This window comes from Trachurus japonicus, chromosome 17 (genome assembly GCF_045865225.1).
Source record: "Trachurus japonicus isolate A0001 chromosome 17, Traja_1.0".
NCBI classification, from domain to species: Eukaryota; Metazoa; Chordata; class Actinopteri; order Carangiformes; family Carangidae; genus Trachurus; species Trachurus japonicus.
Window position 1 is genome coordinate 19523431 of NC_140923.1, and position 21526 is coordinate 19544956.

Genomic DNA, 21526 nt, shown 5'->3' on the forward strand with positions numbered 1-21526 from the left:
TTCACAGGCTATAAAGATGAAAGAAAACAACCCACAGTGCCTGGGAACACTTGAGATTTCTGAGCATCACAAGTCAATATGGAGACAAACACTGGATACATATGTTTGTGTTTACAATGAAGATTCACTAGCATAGTGTTTAAAAAACTAGTTTAAAAAAGATGGGCTTGTATATGCCTTACCTTACCAGTGACCTTAATCTGACACCACCATTTACTTGCATATAAGGATGTTGTATGTGTGGCGACACAAAGATCAAATCAATCCATCCATGAACGAACCCCGGTCCTGTCAAGGTTTACCTGTTTCAGCTTCTGTTGAACTCTTTCTGCTGACTTTGTCTCCCTTGTAGGCCCAGATGTAGACCGTGTGCAGGACTCCCGGTCTCAAGCCGACCAGCCTGTATGAGGTGCTGTCACGGCCTACAGGGATCTCTGAGCTGGAGCCCCCAGCGGAGGTGTAGCTCAGCATGTAGCCCTCTATTTCTGCCTGGACTCGATCCCATGAGACTGTTGCAGTGTCCTCTGTTACCTCGGTGGTGACAAGGTTCGTTGGGGCATCAATGTCTGTAGAGGAGATGAAAGAAAACAACTGATGAAAATGAGGCATTCTTTCACTTTTCAGGGTGCAAGAGGCTGAGTCATACCAAAATGACCACTATAAAAACAATTCAGCAACCCTTACTATCCCGTGAAGTGTTGGGAAAGCTCATAGTATTGTTAAAAGAGAGGAATGTTGTTTACAAAAAAAAAAGTGAACCCTTGATCTCCAATGCCACCAGCCAGTAGTTCCACACTACTACTGTTAGCACATAGAGAATAATAATCTTCATGACTACAGGAATTCAAGAAAAAAACAAGTCATTTTATATATGTATATATGACGACATGGCTAATGCTGTCTTGATATACTGTATGGGGGAACTCATTAAAAAAGATGGATCCTCTTAGACACGGGTCGTTTTTACTTGTGGTCAGTGCTAGCATAGTATAACAATAGTATAATGTACAGTGCAGTATGGAGAGTGGGTTTAGGTTTAGACTTTAGCTGTCAACAGCCACAACTACACTGAATTGATGTGAGTGGAAAAAGCAGATGAGCAAAAAAAGCAAAACCAGCAACAGCAGCATGTGGTCGGTGAGCACAAGCTGTAGTCTGCAGAAGCGTTTGGCAGGAAGGAATCGTAGAGCTCTTTGAAGAAATGTCACTGTTGTTTTTCTCTTTCAATCAGCTGACAGAAAGAGTATGTGGCACGCAAATTCTACATTTACGCAACCTTGTTATCCACGGTTTTGTTTCGTTCTGTGCACGCATTGAAGCTGACAAATGAACCAAAGAAAAATTTGTTCTCTGGCACACAGAAAAAAAAAGCTCTGTGAAGCTCTTCAAAAGAATATCACAGGCACACAACCCAGCCCGTGGTCCTGTCCTGTCCACTGAACTCCACAGCAGGAGCTGCAGAGAGAAGAGGACACAGGAGCAAGAGCAGAACACAGAACCGTCTGTTGGTAGAGTCGCCGTTCCTGAGGAATCACAGGAGACATATGGTGGACGCAGGTGGAGCAGTTGGTGGCACGTGCGTGTTTGGATGGGTGTTACAGTGAATAGAGAGCAACAAATACCGGGATAGAGGGAGGGAAACCAGAAAATAAAAGACAGAGTCACAGAGTCTAGGTAAGACAGACACAGAGGAAGTTAGGGGAAATGTAAAAGCAATCATCATTTAGGATTATTCCTCTGTGGCAGCCGAGGTCAGCCTTGTGTCAGTGCGTAGTCTGCATCATGAAAACTGATTGATGATGCATCCAGGAGAAGAAAAGAACTATGCAACTGTATAACCCCATATCCCCCTCTTTGTCTCTCCTCCCTTCGCCCGCTGTCACTCCTCTGTCCTTGTAGCTGCTCTGCTCCACAATCTGTCATGAGCTAAACCACTGAATAAATTTATAATAGCTCCATTTTTATAAGGATTGAGTGTTTCCTCTAAGGCCTAAGGATGAGGGGTCATTCAGTAGCCTAAGTACCGTGAGCAATGCCAAGTAAGGTCAAAATGCTCACTTCATAGTTCCTTCATGTAGAAACATATAAAAAAAAAGATATGCCTTTATAGGGATACATGTTCACAATAGCACAGAATGAAGGCGTCCAACTAAATGTTACATGGAGTGTTTTTGAATATTACACTGCAAGTTATCAAAATTACACTGTTGCTCAATAGGACAATAAATCAGTATGAGTTAGCTACAATTTTGTGACAAGATTGGGGTTAAAGTTGGGGTTGGGGTTAGGAAGCTGTCGCTCATATTTGTAGTTATCTCATTTCGAGGGCACTAGAACTGGCTATAAAAGTGTATTTCTATTCATCACATAGCATACAACATCTGCAGCACTGTCATTTCCTTAAAACGTCCTAGATATACTGTAGTGCATACATCAGTGCTTGAAGACAACACTGGACTGCGAGGGGACATAAAACAGCGGCAAGCCATTTAGTCCTCTGGAGGACAGCCCTTAATGCATTTTCACTGTAAACGATGTGTTTTATCCATTAGTACAGAGTTTAAAGAGGCATAGCCCTGTGTATCGTCATCTTTTACTGGACAGTTTTTTGTTTGTGATACATAACCCGAAGTGATGTCTGAAATAAATAAAGTGAATGGGTTTCGAGCTGACGGCCCAAGAACCATGGAAGTTGAAAACATCTGACAGTTTGAAGGAAAGTCTACAAATTATCTTGAATTGTTCTTGGTTTGCAACCATCTGACTGGAGCTCACACGGAGCTGTGCCTTATGCTCCCTCCTTCTCCCTCTCTGGTGTTATATTGTTATCCTCTGAACAAAGAAGTGCTGTTCTTTCTGCTCTCATAGGCTATATAGCTTTGCTGCCTGACAGTTTCAATATATTATTGGAGTTTTTTTCTTTTTTTCCAAGTGCTGCTACCTTCTGTGGGATCCCTGCATTTGCTCTGAAGTTACAGCCTGTGATAGATCGCGTTACTCCGGATGTTCTACCCCACTAGCTGCTTAGCGACAGTGGCTACCGGGCTTCACAACACGAGCTGTGGCTCTGGCCATTTGGAAAACAGCTTATCCATTATGCGTGGCATGTGTCAGCAGAGGCAGCGACCACAAGCCGCATAGTAACAGGTCGTCTTTCATCATTAACAGCCTTGCAGCCTCACGGACTCACTGTATGGTGGAAGCTATACATCCATATACTGTATGTGTGAGGATGGAGCTGGAGGAAAGTATGTGCTGATAAGGTACCATGTGGAGATGGAGTCCCCTGGCTGCTACAGGCTTTTTAATGTTTTCCCTACAGTCTACTGTAAGGGCCTCATCATTCTTTGTGACAGAAATTATGTGTTTATTTGTCAACATCTAGAGGTACAGCAGCACACGATATAGTTGATGCTTTTAGTCATTATAAGGCATCCAGGCCAATAGATCTCTCGCTCTCTCATTAGTCCGTGGTAATGAACAGATAACGACCAGTTACAGATAAAAATCTGTGGGTTGGAGTTTGATCTTTCTTTAAACCTTCTCATTTCACAATTTCACATTTAATTTCCTGGCATCTTCTGTTCATCGCTGGCCAAAAACCTCTCATGTGCAAGCCTGAGCAGACATGGTACTCCCACTGGGCCACATCAGGTGCTACAGTCTGTCTAGATAAATATAAAGTCCCAGCATTCATTCCCTCTTCCAAAGTCAGGCCCATCTGCTTTTGGTTATATGGGCCTTGGTGGTGACTTTATTGAATTCGAACCGGCAGAACCAGCCGTGGTAAGTTGTGTTTATACGGCTTATAATCTTTTGGCAAGTTCGTGACTGTGAAACGTCTGCTCCGTACAGATTTCTTTGATTCTGGGTGTTTCAGCTGTCCTTGAATAAATTCAATTACAAATACATATTGACCGTGTATGCGCTGCAAGACCAGCATAACATACCACAGTCTGAGAGAAGATGATTTATGGAGCCACACTAGACGTACAATATGGAAATTCAGCCAAAAAAATAACATATAGAGATCAATAGCTACATACATCATACAGTTCGCACACAGAGACAAGATAAATTGAGTATATATTTGTATTTTTTGGGTGGGAAATACAAATATAGGAAAGTTATAGTTAAAAAATAATTACCTCAATGTTGTGTTATCAATTGATCAGAAAGAAAATAAATTTAATTCCAAAAACACTGGGACTTAGAGACCTATTTTGCCTTTCATAAATCAGAAGAGGGTAGGGGAATGGAACTACAGTATAATTAAAAATATGCCAACAGTGAACTGTGAAAGAAATTCAGATGAAAAAAAAAGCCTGAAAGAATAGAAGACAGATGGTAAAAGTGAAGAGGAAATGTAGGAAAATCTTTCTACAATGGAGCATCTATAATGGAAGAAGTCATCTTTGGCCCCTGAGGACAGAGATCAGTTTCATATAGCAGTAGCTCCACGGTAATGCTCTACGTGTTGCTACATAATGTCACTGATATTGCCTCTTTGTGAGACATTATTCTAACATCCTGCTTTATTCTTCCTCTTGATTCTCCTGTAAACATCTTATCATCGTACAGTATCCTTACTGTTCCTGTGCAATGTCATTGTTCCTGCTCATGTAGCCACAGCAACTACTGTCACCTTTTTTTCTGTTGCTGCATTTTCTATGTTTTCCATATTTCCTCCTTGTGCTCCTTTTATCTTTTTACCACATAAAAACCATGCCGGCCCAAGGCAGGCAGCTTGTTGGGTGAGATAGTCAGGGACTCCGCTCTTGGTTGCATCACGTCAGTCATCATGAAACCAACACATCCTTGCTGGCAAGTAGAGCAGAGGACTATTCTCCTCAAACACCTCTAAGCCCTTTCAAGTTACACCTAAAATGAAGGATTGTAGCTAGTGGAGTGGGGACAAGCCACTGTCTGCCTGGTGTAGATTAGCACATTCACACGCACACGCGCGCGCACATACGCACACACTCCTGCAATTAGGTGGCACACTCACAAAGGAAAAGAGATTAGCAATGACAGGGGCCCTTGAGTACCTGACTGGCTTCAAAAGAGACGAGGTGAGTCTTGAAAATACCTCGCTAACACTGATGACTGAAAAAACCATTAAATTGGCTGCCTCGGGGTCTAAAAATGAAGAGCCATCAACATGAAGACTGCTTTTGAACTGGGTGAGCTGAGAGTGAAGGTGAAGCAGGAAAGAAAGGAAAGGGCGCTTGAGAGAGAAAAGCAAGAAAATAAAGCACAAATGAGCAGAATAATTAGAGTAACTGAAGATCTAGAGTGGGGTTGCGGACCACTCGTCAATCACTTAAATAATAACTTTTAAATGGAGACCAGCTGTTAAAGGCTATATGCGAAATGAATTCCTCCTCACGTTCTGAAAACCAGACCAGAGCCAGATATGCAGAACTCGGTGCCACACGGCGAAAGTCTAACATTACCATATGGACTCTGTAAATCCCAGACCCTCTCACCTCAACCGTCAGAGAGCATCTTGCAGTCGTCACCCCGTCTGTATCATGTTTCCCCTAGGTGACCATTGCTAACCACAGCCATTAGCAACTGTCCAGATTATTAGACTGTAAATTCCAAGCCCTGAAACCAGTAATTGTGCTTCTTGCTGGGTGTAATCATTATGCTATTATCGTTGGCCGTGTGTGGAAGGTAATACCAGGTTGTATCATACGGTAAGTCAGTATTGCATGTGACAGATTATGTGTTTTTCCTATTAGCATTCAACCACTGGTGAATTACAGATGGCTTGACAGGAGCTAAGAGCTGCCTTTGATGCACCCAATTCAAAACTAAGTGGAATATGGATATCGTCGTTTCTGAAATGTCTTTCACTCCCACAAGTGGCCGATCTATCATCTTAAAGTGTTCATTTCAGCCACATGGAGACACAGCCAGCAGAACAAACGCAATCCCCATTTCGCAATTTCTGCATAGCAGTGGTTTGTTTTCAGAAAGCTGAACCCATTCTGTGTTTACTGATAATAGCTTCAGTCACATTCAGTTAAACAACTCATGAATGTTGATGTGTCGACACTGACCTGTGGCACCAGTGACAGACGACACCTTCCCCTCAGTTGCTCCTTTGATGGCCTGCACTGAGATCAGGTACTCTGTCCCTGGGTACAGACCTGCAGGAAGAAACAGGAATTAAACTCTGATATACGTGATAAGCTGCATTCTGTACTATTGTAATACTCAAGTATACACTTGCAATTCCCAAACATCAGGTGCCTCTGGAAGGTAACATTTTTAAGACTCTAAAATGGTTGGGAACTGCTGCTTTATGCTTCACAACTGCATGTTTGTGTTAAAAAAAGAAATAAAATAAACACATGGTGCTATATTCTGACATCCTGTGCTTTTACTTTTACACAGTGTCTATTCAGTACGTGTAAGTCCATACACATACTGAATGTGTGCATGAATGTGTGTACTTGCTGTTTGCGAGCAAGTAAATATAGACTAGTAATGGTGTTCTTTCTGTTATAGACCTACCCACAATAGTGTGTTTGGTGCGTGCCTCCTGACTCATCTGTACGCTCAGCTCCTCCTCCTGTCCTTCTGGGTCAGTGTGTTTGAGCCTGAAGCGATCCACTTCAGCTGGTGGGTTCTTCCAGTCCACCTGGATAGAAACTTCTGTCTGGCCAAGAACTCGGATATCATCAATAGCCGAGACATCTGGGAAGGATACAAGTGTTGGACAACAAGGTGGAGCAGACATAAGCCTTAAAAATGGGGAAGCCTGTATTATAGCCACAGTAATCACAAGCATCTGCCCTGCTCTGCTCCCACATGTCCTTGAACAAGACCATGAATCCCTACAGCCCAGTTATGTGACCTTTCTGGGGTGGAGGCCAAGCAGGAATTTTCCTTTTGGCCATTTAGAAAACATCCAAACCAAACATGATATATGCAGATTTGTGCTATTCTGAAAACCATAGTCACCTTGGGGGCCTATCTATTGTCTCTATGTAACCGCATGGTTCACTAAATGTGAGGAAAAAGTGCACGGTAAAGTTTAAACACATGTTTTCAATGGTAAAAATGAGCCAGCAGAGAATGACCCAGTCTGATCATTTCTATATCATAAAATGATCATACAGGCTCTGAGTTATTGCCAGTGATTAGAAAAATACAATAAAGTCTTATACACAAGCCTTTTAACACATAAGCATTAACCTGTCTTTGCAGTCATTAAGGGTTATTTGGCAAAGATAAGAAACACTTTTGGTTTCCATGCACTTTGTATAGTTGTACAGACATTTTGAATATTAGCATAGAGGAGGGATGGCCTGGATTTGCAACATATGTTGAAGAAAGAACAGAACAAATAGTCATTTTTAAAATGTCAGCTATTGTGTTTTCTGAACGCAAACAGAAGGACATTCAGTGAAACCCTCTTTTGAAGTAAATCATCTTTTGAAGTGTGTGACTGCTTCATGCTGTTTCCTAGGCACACAACCATATGCCAGATGATGGTGTATTTTCTCATGGCCGTACGTGAATGCCATGCTGTGTGAGGTTTTCCACGGCTAACCAGGCTAACCACACATTTGAGTTAAACTCTCCCTCTGTCTGTCTGTCCCACTCACGCCCACCATTTCGGTCTAGTAATCTCTTTCCCTTCACATCTGTCTCCTGCCACATCTGTGAGCAAGTTCGATTTCCATTAGACACATCCGTGGACTCATTTCCTTGTAATTACCTTTAAATTTAATGGTTAAAAAACCAGTGCTTAATGAAACACTTAGTAATAACATCCTTTACCTTGTTAATTGCTTTTAAGCACTGTATTTGCGTAAAAAGACATATCTGTTCAAACAAGTTCAGGAAAAAACTCTTGTACCTTACACAAGTAACAGCATGTGGCCATTTGAGTGTCCAAGTGTAACTGCTCTGAGTCAGTGTTTGAATTTCGTGGCAATGTGTGACCTCACATCCTCTTGGTTTGCACTAGCATCTTTCTCATAATCTAGTATCATAAGTGGCTGCAGCTCCTTCTGCTAAACTTTAAACAACTTAGCATTTAAGCGTTTTCATGCCTCATCACACGTGTACTCACATCTGACCTCAACAGTGACCATTTAATCCACAGAAAGTCTAACTAAATCCCCAAGACTTGAAGGCCATACCTGGCCTCCAGGGGTCTTTAATAGGTCACATCTGTCCCTGCTCGAAAAAACACAGACAGAACAAAAGGCAACAAGTTGCACACAGCCCTATTCCTTTTCACCAGAAATGAATGTCACTGTGAAAAAATAATTTAGTGAAATGTTAAATGCTGTCAGTGATTTACTAGAGCTCACCTGTGGTAGCCTCTATCTTGTCTGCTTCACTTTGGATTTCTTTGATGACTGCGTACACTTGAACAATGTAGGTGACCCCAGGAATCAGTCCTGTGATGAGGTGGGAGTTTTCTGTGTTGGGAATCCGAACCTATGACACAAGTTGAAAAAAAATCTAGTTCTACACTACAGCCTTTATTTGACATACCAATTGATACGAACAAAAAAAACACTACCTGCTCCAGGACAGTCTTATCACCCTTGGGATGATATGTCAGAACGTAATACTCTGCCCCACGAACAGACTCCCACTCGACCAGGAGCGAGACATCAGTTACTCGAACCAACCGCAGACCCTGAGGGCCGAAGACTGAAAGAGAGAGAAAAGTGAAAGAGGGAGAAAGGCAGAGAGTGTTGAATCAAGGCTGTAGAACATTTGAATGTAACATAATTTTAATTGCATCCACCACTGCTTTCTTTTTTTGGTCTGTCTTCTTGTTTGAAGTGGATATAGCTCAACTGTAAATCTCAAGATTTAGCAAGATTTGATTTTAAATTGTGATGGTGAACATACAGTACACAAACATACACACGGCCGTGATGCAGAGTATTAAACATCTTCTTTCTTAATCTTAGAAAATAAAGTTTTCTTCAACTTTGAATGTTGTATATTTAATGGTGCATAGGGATAGTCTTATCACCAGTGGCTCAGTGCATTACAACAGGAAGATGAGCTCAAGCTGAGTTGAAATTAGCTTGAGTTAAAGTATGTAACACATCTCAATGAACAACGTTTTAGATTAGGCAATAGAAGTTATGATTATTTATTAATATAAAGTATATAAATCAATCGCAAGTTGCAGAGTCTTGTTGTATACACTTTTTGCTTACATTTCATTCATAAGTGTTGGTGTTATAGAAGCATGTGAATTAATATTATAAGAGTCCACTGCACAGGAGGAACTCATAACATATCTCAAGCAGGTTTCAACTTACAAAGTGAACTTCAAGTGACAGAAACCAGTGGCTGCCTGGGAGCTGAAGCTCTCCCTCTGTTTCACCTGCCTGTCCGTCTTACACCACAGGAGAGGAGTCATGAACCAGGCAAACACAATGGACATTTTAAACACTGAGGTTTCTTCACAAACCTGAGCCGAAAATAATTGAGAGAAACATTGTTTTTCAGTGGAGTGGTTACACAAAGCCAAAGTGCTTCGGTGGCGATGATGGAAAAAATATGGTAAGGGGGTGAGAAGGTATATTACTACGTGGGAGTACAATAACAAAACAGCAGCCAAAAGACAGGAGACAGCAAGTCAGCACTGTTGGGGAGTTTGGTTTTCCACAAATAAAGAAAACTTTCTGTGGGTATGAAAAAGACTGAAATAAATGGTAGATGGTGGTGAATTTAACAGAAGTAAAGAAACATGTGAAATGGGGTGGTGAAGGATTCAACCATAACTTTGGCAGGGAAGGAATTCACATCAGGTTGAGATGCTGCTCCACACGGCAAAGACAGGAAGCTTAATGTTTTTCCTCTAATCTTGCAGTCCTTTTCCATCTAACATATCCCCCTGTTGCCACTTGAGGCACGACTATCAACAATCTTTACCCTCAAATCATATTTCAGAAGAGCGAAGGGTGAATAAATTAACATATTAAGATTGGAAAAAGTGAAGACTAATGGTGATTTGTGTCTCCTTTGATTGTAAATGAGTAAAATACCATTGAAGAAGGAAAATGTGGCTGAGACAACATGAAAAGACTGTAAATCTGGAGCGAATGTGCACGAAGGAAGTATCCGTGTTAACTATGTTATGGACAAATGAAATGGGAATTCAATAAACCTCTCTGTCTTTGTTCCTCTGTGTCCTATTATATCCCCTCACACCCCCGTTTGTAAATATTTTAAATAGAATATTTTCACATGGATCTTTTTTCACATGAGAAAAGCAGCCAAATATGGTTTTGAGTTGAGGCAATTCAAAGGGCACCATTATGTTGAACACAATCTCTTTAAATGCGCCCATAAAAGCAAGGGAACATTTTTTGAGACAGTCAAACAGAGCAAGATAAGAACGTAAAATGAAAAGCACCTGCAATGTGTTGATGTAGCTCTAAAGAAGGTACTATATTCATTACATCCAGATTATCTCATGGGATGTGGTTACTAAATGTTACTCCTTTCCCCTGTAGCCTAAAGGATTGACAAGAATTTAAGCTAAGAACATATTTTCTTAGTTATGGCACCCGTGATTCTCTAAACCATCTTACATCTGCCTTTCATAGTAGTAATACAAAAAATTGCATTGAAGCTATATTACCATGAATGGCACCATACTGGATGTACAGTCCATCTAAATGAATACTTTGGGAGTCATGTTGCCGTCATCACCCATGGAGCAGACTGACATCCATCATCCAGGTGTTGAAATGGAAAGTAGCCACAAAAAACAAAGACCGCCTCCACTATTTTGCTTCTGTGCTCCTCTTCTCCCGCTGCTTATTACCACTATTATTACTTACACCTAAAATCAACACAATGTATTTTTTTTTTCTTACCTCCCACTTTCCCTCCCTCCCTGACTTCTCCTCTGACACGGTGCCACTGTTATTGTTGGACCGCATTCAACAGCACCTACACACGAAACTGCAGATCTGTCTCTAACTATCCTCTGCCTCCGCGGAGCAAAACGCAGCCCGAAGAAACTAAACCACCATCAAGGGTTTGACATAGCTGACCTTCTACCATTTATGCTCTATTCTAGTCTATACAACTTCGGTTCAGGGCATGAAGTCGGCTGTGGGTGTTCTTTTGGGTTGATCCACACACAGTAAACCTTAGAAATCCTCTGCTTTAAAGTGTGCGCTCTGTCCTTTCGGTTAAAGAAATGTCTTAGACAAGTGTAGCTAGATGTTATTACTTGAAGGAGAATATTTTAAAGCTTCTGCTGCAGTTTTGACATTCACCTGCAGATGAATATTTTGGATTTCTTTAGAACCTGTCACAGTCTGAAAGTGTGAACTCAGTGAATTAAACTGTCCATGCCTGGCAGCCGCTGCTCACCTTTCTGCTCGCCTAGCCTTAAATTGCCATAAAATGCAATTTTGTACTCGGCTCCTGAGGCAGTACAGTAATAGTGGTTTGGCAAGCAGTGCATTTAGGAGGAAAGATGATGATTCTTCTGCAGGGGGTCAAAACTTGATGAAGGCCCAAAAGACTGATGGGTGCCCTTATATTCCCGTGGTAAGTCATCCAGAGGCCAATGCTGCCAGTGGCCACGGGGTCAGTGCACTGAAGGGCCCCATCAGCTGCTATATCTGAAATAACTGTTGGAGAGATGCTTTGAATTCCACAGAAGTAGGTCGCTATGGTCATCATGAAAATGTCTTGACTCTTGTGTCAATGAACTGACCATTTATTACAAATTGTTTGTTTGCTGTAGACTTCCCTTTAAAGGAGTTGTTACAGATCGAGCAGCAACAGGGACTCTGCTGCAGTACATTATATCATACAGGCTACCTAGTTCGTCAGTTGGAAGAAATGCAGTTGGGATTGTGAAGAAAAATTTAGGAGTGCTGTTAGTACGGCTCCACTTCGTAAAGATATTTAGATGTTTGTTAAAATACAATTCCACCTAAACTCTTATTGATTCGTTCATTTCCATCCTTATGATTCCCAAAGATGCAAGATACTTTGGCGTTGTGTTGTTGCTATGCGGAGTGACAACTGTCAGGTTAAAAAGCTCCTATTCATACATGAATATAGGGTTGTGTTCCCTGTCGTGCAAGTCAGCTACAGTAATTCACCAGACAGCCGTGTGAGTATCCTACATCACAAATGGAGATGGGAATTATGATTCTTTGAAGAGAGTTGGATCTTATGGCTCCATTTTTGCTAGAGGCCAGCCCGATAAATGCAGACTGCTGAGTGACTGGCTGGCTGACTGACTGTGGTGAAATTACACCATTGCTGTGTTTTTAAGTGGCAGTAGAGATGGCTGACCCTGATTTTAATGGTATTTTTGATTGCAAATATTTCACTGCGCTTTATCAGTGCTTTTATCGCTGAAGTACATCAAAGTGCTGCTGCATTGGAGTTGGGCTCATTTTTTTTCAAGCACACCTACCTCTTGTGACTGACTCTCACTCTCTCTGTTCTCATAAAGAGGAGTGGAGTCAGGGCAGGTAGTGAAATTTGGGCTAAATGAAAAGCAGAGCTGAACAGAGTTGACTTGGTTCCCTTCACTTGCACCGAAGAGCCGTTGACGAGAAGCGGATCATTTGCAAATGTAACATCACTAATCACCAAGCCTTTAGCACCATTTATATCACGAGGACTTATAATTGTTGTGCCACTTTCTGGTGTGTCCAGGCCTTTAGGCTAAATGGACAGACATATCAATCCATTACTGAGTTATTATGCATGAAATGAAAATACTCTGCAGAATTTGCATTATTCAGCATTTGAATAGCTTACCTAATGAGCAGTCCTCCCCATAAAAGCCTTCTTCACAGATGCACTGGCCATCAACGCACTGGCCGTTGCCGATGCAGTCATTAGGACACTTCTGGATGCTGCAGTCCTCACCGGTGAAGTGTGGGAAACACACACATTTCCCATCCACACAGTGTCCCTTGTCGTTGCAATTGTCTGGACACAGCAGCTGGCTGCAGTCGTCTCCAGTGTAGCCCTGATGGCACACACACTTCCCATCCACACATCGGCCGTTGTCATTGCACTCGTCTGGGCAGGAGGACACTGAGCAGTCAGGGCCTTCCCACCCCGGGTTGCAGAGGCAGCTGCAGGTGTCGTGTTGGTAGGTACCGTGGCCACTACAGCTTGTGTCCACACCTTGAAAAATAGAAAGGAAAAAGGTCACACTGTATGTTCCATAAATCTTATAGGTGGGAGACAGAATTTTAAAGGACATTACTTGCAGACCTCATTACTTCATCTTTATTTCGCGTTTCCACTACATGGTACCGGCTCGACTCGACTCGGCCTTTTTGCGTTTCCATTACGTAAACTACCTGGAATCTGGTAGGCTACCCGGTAGGCTACTATTTTTTTAGTACCTGCTCGGCCGCGGTTCCAAAACGGGTGAAGCGGTACTAAAATGTGACGTGTGAACATTGCAGACCGCTGATTGGTCAGAGAGTGGTCAGAGAGTCGTCAGTGGCCGCGGGTCATCAGATATCACCACATTTCAATAAATAAATGTTATAAAATGAACAAACTATGCAAGTCTGGTCGCTTTTCCGCTGTCTCTGCCCCCCCCTGCCCCTCCCCACCCTCCCTACCCGTCTGGCCATGTGGGTTTGTTGACAACGAAGCCGGCGAAAAATCAATACGGAGGGTAGATAACTTTAACACATTGGATGTTACGATGTGTATACCCTGCCCTATCGTATGTGTAGTCAAAAACAAAGGCTTACAGTTACGGAGCTGGTTTGTGTGGCGGTGCAGCAGAGAGGAGAGCTGGGACACCGGGGGGCTGCGGCCAGGTAACGGATGTTGCAAGGTTGGTTTTCAGCCGTAAGAGGCCGAAGGCAGAGAGCCTCCGCTCTCACTCGTAACAAGTTCTCTTTCATAATATTTCGTTCGATGTCTCCCATAGTGAGACATCTCACTCATATTACTCAGAGAACCGGGGTTATGTAAATAACCTAAAGTTATGTAGTTAACTATCAAATTACTCCGGAGCTTTTTAATTAAGGTAAAAATGTGGCAAAACCACGGGGGAAATCCTGTTTAGTTTCATTTTATTTTGTTAAGCGCCGCCGGTCGCTATGACAACCGGCTACTCTAAAGGCGGTACTATGGAAACGCTCTCTAGAATACCTGGTACCAGAGCCGAGTCGAGTCGAGCCGGTACCATGTAGTGGACACGCGGCTTTAGATTCCTCCACATTTGAATAATACTGTAAAATAAATGGCTAAAAGACATTACAGCATTGTCATAAAATAATTTGTTCCAGTATTTCCATCTGGTATCAGCAGTTGACATCCCAGGTCAGTCAGCCCCTGGTCAGCCCCCTTACTATTCAGGTTGTGATACATTCTTACCTGCAGCACCACCTCTTCCACAACAGCCTTGAGTACACTGGGTCTTTAGGTAGTTGACTTCCTCTTCCAGCCCATTGACTCTGTACAACAAAGACTTGAAACTTTCAGATTCTCCACAGTCACACGTGGGCGTCTGCAGCCTGATGTTGTGTTTGAAGATGATGTCGTTTTCCCCATTTGTAGTGGTTTCTGTCTGCAGACCTATGAAACAGGACAAAGTTAAACATTACTGCAATTGATCAAAATGGTCACAGATTTAAGAACAACATTGGTAGGCTATCCAGTGGAAAAGTCAACATGCTATAGCTACTATGGTTGCCCATAAAGTTGGAATAATTTTGTTTTCAGACACATTCCTATTTTTTTTATTATTATAAAGGTTAATTGTGGTTTAATTTTCACAATGATATGTTTGGAAGAGATTGATCAATAAGATATACACTTTATCTGTCAAAATAAATCACATTGTCACACAATCATTTCATGAGAAGAGGTAAAATAATATTTTCTTCTCAATTTATGGGCAACAGCATGCTCAACGTATGTCTACATAGAAAATACATGCACACACACTTTCCTGATTGTGTCCATAAAAATTTCATTCACTCATTTGTATTAGGCTTTTAATGACCTGCTTCGTCCTGGGTGGGCAGGTGTTCTAGTTTACAACTGGAGCTCCCTGGGATGTCAATTTTATAGACATGGCTGAAGGTGACTCCCTGCTCTGGGGCTGGGTGGTTGTCGGCGGAGCTTGAGTGTGAGACGGTGCAGAGCAGGGCCAACAGGCACAGGGCCCTCCACAGGAGTCTAGTGGTCATGGCTAAAGGACAAGATAGGAGCAGATTGTTAGTGTTACAGCAAGGGTGTGGATAACCTCACAAGCATGTTTCCCAAAATGTGCGAGCACTAGTTTAATAAAGTTATTTTCACCTTAGGCATTAGAAAGCATCAATAAGAACAAATGCACATCAAATTCACTTCCAAGATTGTCAGGCGGAGTAGCATGAGACCATGCTACACATGGAGCTGAAATATATATCCCATCTGTTATTTAATGCAATAACATCAATGCATTGATTGTATCTTTAGCGCGTAACGGACTACTGAAACTGTAGATGTTTGTCGTCATGGCTGGCTGGACTTCAGTCTCTGGCTGAAAAAGGGTCAAGTCTGTACTTTCCAGTCAGAAATTTATAGAGAACTGAGGACAGAAATACAGTCTGGATGGTACATAAGTTACATTACATTCATTGGGGCACGCTGCTGTATATTTAATTTCAGCAAACCTGAACCATTATGTCACTGTGGTGTGTGTGTGTGTGTGTGTGTGTGTGTGTGTGTGTGTGTGTGTGTGTGTGTGTGTGTGTGTGTGTGTGTGTGTGTGGGTGTGTGTGTTACACCCTCATTCCACAGTATGGCAGCAGAAAGTGAGCAGTCATCACTTTGCCAGAGATCTTTTTGCCCTAAACCATAAATTGTGCTCAGTCAGGCGTTTCAGAGCTTCAGAGACCTGTCCTCAGTGATGATGTCATTGTGTCTAATGACAGTGATGTCATGTGAACATAAAACCTCCAGTGGCTTCCCCAGGGAACCCAAATTACATGCTTTCAAAAGAGCATGCCCATCTTAACCTTCTGGGCCTTTTTTGGGGTCCTTTGGTCTGAATTTAACTTTCTGGTGTAAAAGTTTAAATAGCGGCAGCAGGAACTTCTGATCCAACTGTGCTGAGCTTGTGTGGTCTATGGAAACACAAAACCTCTAATAGAGTGACTGAAAGCTCAGTAATAAAGGGTTGGGGGCCCACTGTGATGCCTGACAACTGGAAAACTGCACTGTGATATACAGTAGCCTACATGTTTAAATAAATGTGTTGGATTTGTTTGAAACGATGCTATGGAACATGCATGCACTGCAAAACCCCACACATGCACATACTAACCGCAGCAGACGAAGCTCTCTTCTTCAACCTTGTTTCAGTGTTTTAGCCAAACTTTGCATAAAAGTTGAACAAAGTATTTTCAGTTTGATAATTTTGAAAAGTTATTCTGATGTTTGTTGAATCGTTGCAGCTTTGAAAAGGAGAAACAGACCAAGTGCAAACTCCTAAAATCAAAACATTTGCTCATTGAGCGAAGATTCAACCAGATGGAAAACGAGAAAATGTCCAGAGAGAGAAACAGATCCTAAAACTCTCAGTGGACACAGTGTGAGCATTGGCCAAAACATTAAAATGTCAGCAAGTGGACCTAAAGCCTTCCAATCCTTTAGCCACCATGATGATACCATTATCAGATTAACAGAGATCCTGAGCAGAAATCCTAAATGATGGGAATACTTGACCTTTGTATGGTACGGAAAGGTCCCATGTACTGACAATAACTCAGGTGAAAAGCTACTTCACTCACTCAACTGGACACAATTTGTTTTCAGTTAAATAAGCATTGGCTTATGAATTCTACTCCTGATGATTTGCACAGGCTGTAACTCAAGTAGCTCTCTGATTCAAAATACTCCTGTCCTTTTTAATGGAGACAAATAGACATGTAATTACCGTAACCTGTTTCTAACCAGTCCAAATGCAATATGCTTGACCTTGCTTGGTTATTCTAGCTGCCTGCTTGATGGCGGTTAGTCAAAAGCTTGAGGTCAGAGACTGGTGCCTGGGCAAGAAATCCAAGTTATGACATCACTAGGAAAGTGCTTTTTGACCAAAATGTAGATTTTAGTGGGTGTTTTATCAATGGCCAAGATTTGGGAGGGCAAACCATACATGAAGTTAAAAGAGACATTACGAGAAGGAGATGGAGAGAGACGAATGGAAAGTGAGAGAAATAGAAATCAAAGACTGGCGGGTGAGCGAGCTAAAGTGAGTGAGAGAGAGTGAATAGGTAAAAGGGGGAATGATGGAGAGAGTGTGTGTGAATCAGTGACAGTCTAGCAGTTAGCCACATTAGTACACTATAGCCATGTGGAATGGCACTGAGCGCTGGCGCACACAGATGCTTAACAAGCATGTTTATAGCTCCCTGTCAGGGTTTTATTTGATGCTCGCCATTTTCAGGCCCTCTTGTTATTTCTCTTGGAGGAGATGGTGCTGTGACCTTCCAAGCATAGCAGAGTGCCACAACTGACTGCTAAGAATGTCCTGGTGTGGGAAAGAGAGACAGATGGGAGAATTAATGGAGAGAGGAAATGGGAAATAAAGGGGGAAGTGGTGCAGTCACAGTGGAGGTAGAGGAATGGTTGGATGGAAAAATGGACAGATATATTAGTAGATGGATGACACAGATAAACACCAGGATGGATGGATGGATGGATGGATGGGTGGATGGATAGATTAGTTACTAACATCACTAAATAAATAGAAGGATTATTGATGGATATATGAGTGGGTTGGTTCATCTATGAAAGATGGATGTATAGATGTAGTTATAAACTGAATGAATAACTATTGTTTGTCGCATTAAGTGGATTTTCTCCAGTGGACCAGTAAAGACGCTGAACCCTGGTTTGGCATCAGCGTGCTACTCATTCATAATGTAAAGAGGCCGACTGTCACTGGTCGGAGCATAAAGCGGGAAACCAGAGCGGTAGTCCGGTGAATGCTCTTACTCAGCATGGCCCATTCAGATAGCATTTCAACCTGGCTTTCAGAGCAACACAAGTAAAATTCAACATGTCCTTAAACACTGTTAAAAATTCCTCTCTGACAATAACCTCTCTATGGTAAAACAGAGCTATGTCAATGGGCCTGTAAAATGTTTGTTGTCTACCTGTGATGTGTGCTCACTGCTTTATAAGGGAGAAAGGAGTGTGTGGGATTTGGCCCATGTGTGTACAGTATGTGTGTGTTAAAGTTGTCATTTATAGCTTACAGAGATGAGGGGGATTTGCCTCAGGATGTAACAACAGCAATTTAATCACACAGAGACAATACTGTCTGGATCCACAGACTCCTCTCTCTGAAGGCTTCTTGACAAGTTGTAAGGGACGCTTATCCGTCTGTTTGTGTTTCCAAAAAAATCTCCTTAAACTCCCAGGGCTTTGTAAACTGTGAATGCACTTAACATTGGGCTGAGAGAGCAAGAGAAAGGGAGGGCAATACAGATAACAAGAACTTAGACAAACAGCTGCAGAAAATAACTTGTATAGGGAATTCAGATAGAGACAGACAGAGAACGGCAGTCGAAGAAGAAGTCAGAGCACATTTGCCCTGTTCTCTCTAGGGAGCCATTAAGCCTCAGACAAAAGGCCGAGTGTTTCGCCAGGTTTCAACTCTGGAAGCATCTCGTAGGACCAAACCAACAAGCTTGAGGATGAGAAGAGGGGAGGGTTGAAAAGGAGGAGAGGCAAGGTCATGCCTTTATGTGCGGTTGCAAACTTGCTGTGTTTGCGGGCATTCTTTTCCTCTCCTCTTTTCCTTCCCCTCGCAGCAGCTCGCAGACTGAGCAGGGAAACTGAAATGAATAAAACGAAGCTGAAAGCAATTATCGTCTGAGAGCAGAGCTTATATCTTCATGATTCTGTCTGCCTCCTGCTGCCGTGCAAACCGCAATGAGACCTTGATAAGGACTTAACTTCATCAGAACCATAGAAGCACTTTTCGCCTGTTTCAATGAGGCTGCATGACTGACGAAAAAAATAAAAAAGAATAATACAACATAATACAACCTGGACATTATTGAAACAGCCTAAATTCTGTAGCGATTAATATTTGAAATAATAAAAATGTTTTTTAGTAGCTTTCTTGTTCCCTGGGGTCATTTTCAATCAGTGCAGGTAAATGAAAAAACATCATAAAAAACATATGTATGCAATCTGAATACTTTTTATAAACCACCCACTCAGGGTCTCTCTGCCTCTGTCTCTCTCTTCCTCCTTCTCTTCCTCTCTCTATCATTTTGCATGGCTGAGGGCCCACATCTGTAGTTCATTTTTGCGAGGGCTTCTGTGTATTCCCCGAGCCAGCACAGTAGCATTAAAGCTAAATCTTCTGGATTGACAGCCCTGTGAGAATATCTATCATCCCAGCACATATTTAATACAAATATTTATGTTATTATCACAGAGGAAAATTTGTGCTGGCACCTTTGTTGGCAGACAATCTAGGATTATCTACAATGCAGTGTGAACGTCAACAGGAATTCATAACTCTAATAGGCCACACATTTGCAGACACTAAAGGCTGGAACTGTTTTCCTAATGGGGAAATAAACATGTTGATTTATGTAATATTGTCTGAGCATCTCCAAACATAGAAATTATTACTTTCCTTCCATTTGATCCAAATTTAACAATGTTTCCATAGAGCAAATAAGTTAAAATAACTTATGACATGACAGTTTCTTTGTACTTCTACTGTCTCACTAAGACGGCAAAACACTTTTTTAAAAAAAAAAGTTTTCGTGAACTTAGCACCAAACACTCACATAACTTCATTCATTGTCTCAAACGGCATCACATATCAATACCAAGATTTTCACAAGCCTCCCACAGACAAAGCGCTGCCATGCAAACCAGATCTAACATGAGCACAGCTTCAGTCGCAGGACACTTGATGAATTCCACGTGTCAGGTCTAAGTTTCGACTGTCATGTAACTGACAGCGGAGTCAGCGTGAAAAGCCATGGATGCACGCTGCGTCATTAAAGTCTTAAAGGAGCCTTAGACAGGACACATATAGGAGAAGTGAGGGATAAGGAGAAAAAGAGAGAGTAAAGGAAAGATGAGTAAGGCAGACGGGTGGCAGGAAAAAAGAAAGTGAGAAGAGGGAAAGAAAAGCCAGGAAATAGCTGAGATGGAATTTGTCGTGTGAAAAAAAGATAAAGAGGGAAGCAATAAGCATAATTGGTCCCCTTGAGATCAAGTAGATTTATCATCAAAGTGTTTTGTTTTTTTTGTCTCCACAGTTATCATGATAAATCAACTTACATTAAGTCTATTACAGGATCAGACATTTTAGAGTTAGTGACTTTAAATCTCATTGAACAGAATACAGAAACAAAGCATGTAAGAGTATGTAAAACACCTTTAGGTCCCAGTCAAAAGTTCAATAATGAAAACATTCAGATTCAGTGTTTAAATGACTGTGTATAATGATGAATCTAAAAAAGGTTGACTTACCCTTGAGGATTTTCTCAGATGCTCTCCTCCTCTACCTTCTTTCGCTCTTTTCTCTGAAGGACTGAACCCCCGTCACCAAGCCTCTCCCTCTGCCACCTGTTGACAGGCAAGGCCCAGTGATTCAAAGACCTCTACACTGCCAGTGACTTTTGCTCTACTCCTCCCTCTTAAATTGTTAAAATCTCTCCCAAATGCCTACAGGCCAATGGGCAGTTACTTTGGGAGTGTCTCCTGTCTTCAAGTGATTGAAGAAAAAGGAGAAGGAGACAGGGAGGAGGAGGGATCATGAAACAGCATAGCTCTTTTCCCCCTGAGTTAATCACCCTCCATCTAAACACACCTCTTACCCTGCCCTCTTCATCGTCTCATCATTGTCTTTATTTTTTTTGTTTTAACAATTATTCCGTTTCCTCCCTGTATGTTTCTGGTTACAGAGAAGGCTGGAATTAATCTCTTTAGCAGAAGGAGTAGGGTCTTAAACAAGGTTGGATTCGAGGGGGCGAAATAAAACCAAGCCAAATAAAACCAAGGGCAGACTTATGATGGAGAGAACCACTGGGGAAACATTACATTTCACAAAATACACTTTTAAAAGTCAAACCTGTACACAGGGTTACACAAGAAGTCTTTAAATAAAGGGCAAATATGGATTCAAATGACACAGACAGAGCAATGACATACTGATTGTGTTAGAGAGAAACAAAAAGAGCTGGGAGCATTTCCTGAAACAATGATAATAATCACTCAAGTCCTTTGTTTGGATTATTGGCAGATAAAACCCAAAAGTCTTGACTTGATTTGACATTTATTGTTCTCTCTGAAAGATTTCACAAGTTAGTCCTGTGTTTTTGAAGACTAACTCCTTCAAGTCGACAGAATAATAATAATAATGATTAAAAAAAACGTAGCCTCTCACACTGCACTTAAAAGCTTAAGAAGAAAAACTATGCTGTGGCTGTTTGGTTTTTATTATTCAAGTATGCCCAGTGACTTTTGAAACAATGCAGCCAACTGTACT

At 41.8% G+C, this 21526-nt stretch overlaps 1 protein-coding gene across 2 annotated transcripts in view; it reads right to left on the reverse strand.

Moving 5' to 3' along the window:
• The window catches only part of tnn (tenascin N), a 33364-nt gene extending 12624 nt beyond the window's left edge, over window positions 1-20740 (reverse strand). For both annotated transcript variants that reach the window (XM_085804756.1, XM_085804755.1), the window contains exons 1-9: window positions 20509-20740; window positions 15017-15205; window positions 14386-14586; window positions 12796-13170; window positions 8552-8685; window positions 8337-8466; window positions 6526-6708; window positions 6069-6158; window positions 303-566 (exon numbers count right to left, since the gene is read on the reverse strand). In XM_085804756.1, coding sequence (XP_085660882.1) covers window positions 303-566; window positions 6069-6158; window positions 6526-6708; window positions 8337-8466; window positions 8552-8685; window positions 12796-13170; window positions 14386-14586; window positions 15017-15203 — 1564 coding nt within the window. In that variant the 5' untranslated portion in view covers window positions 15204-15205; window positions 20509-20740. The remainder of the gene's footprint in view (window positions 1-302; window positions 567-6068; window positions 6159-6525; window positions 6709-8336; window positions 8467-8551; window positions 8686-12795; window positions 13171-14385; window positions 14587-15016; window positions 15206-20508) is intronic.
• Window positions 20741-21526: the final 786 nt, after the last annotated feature.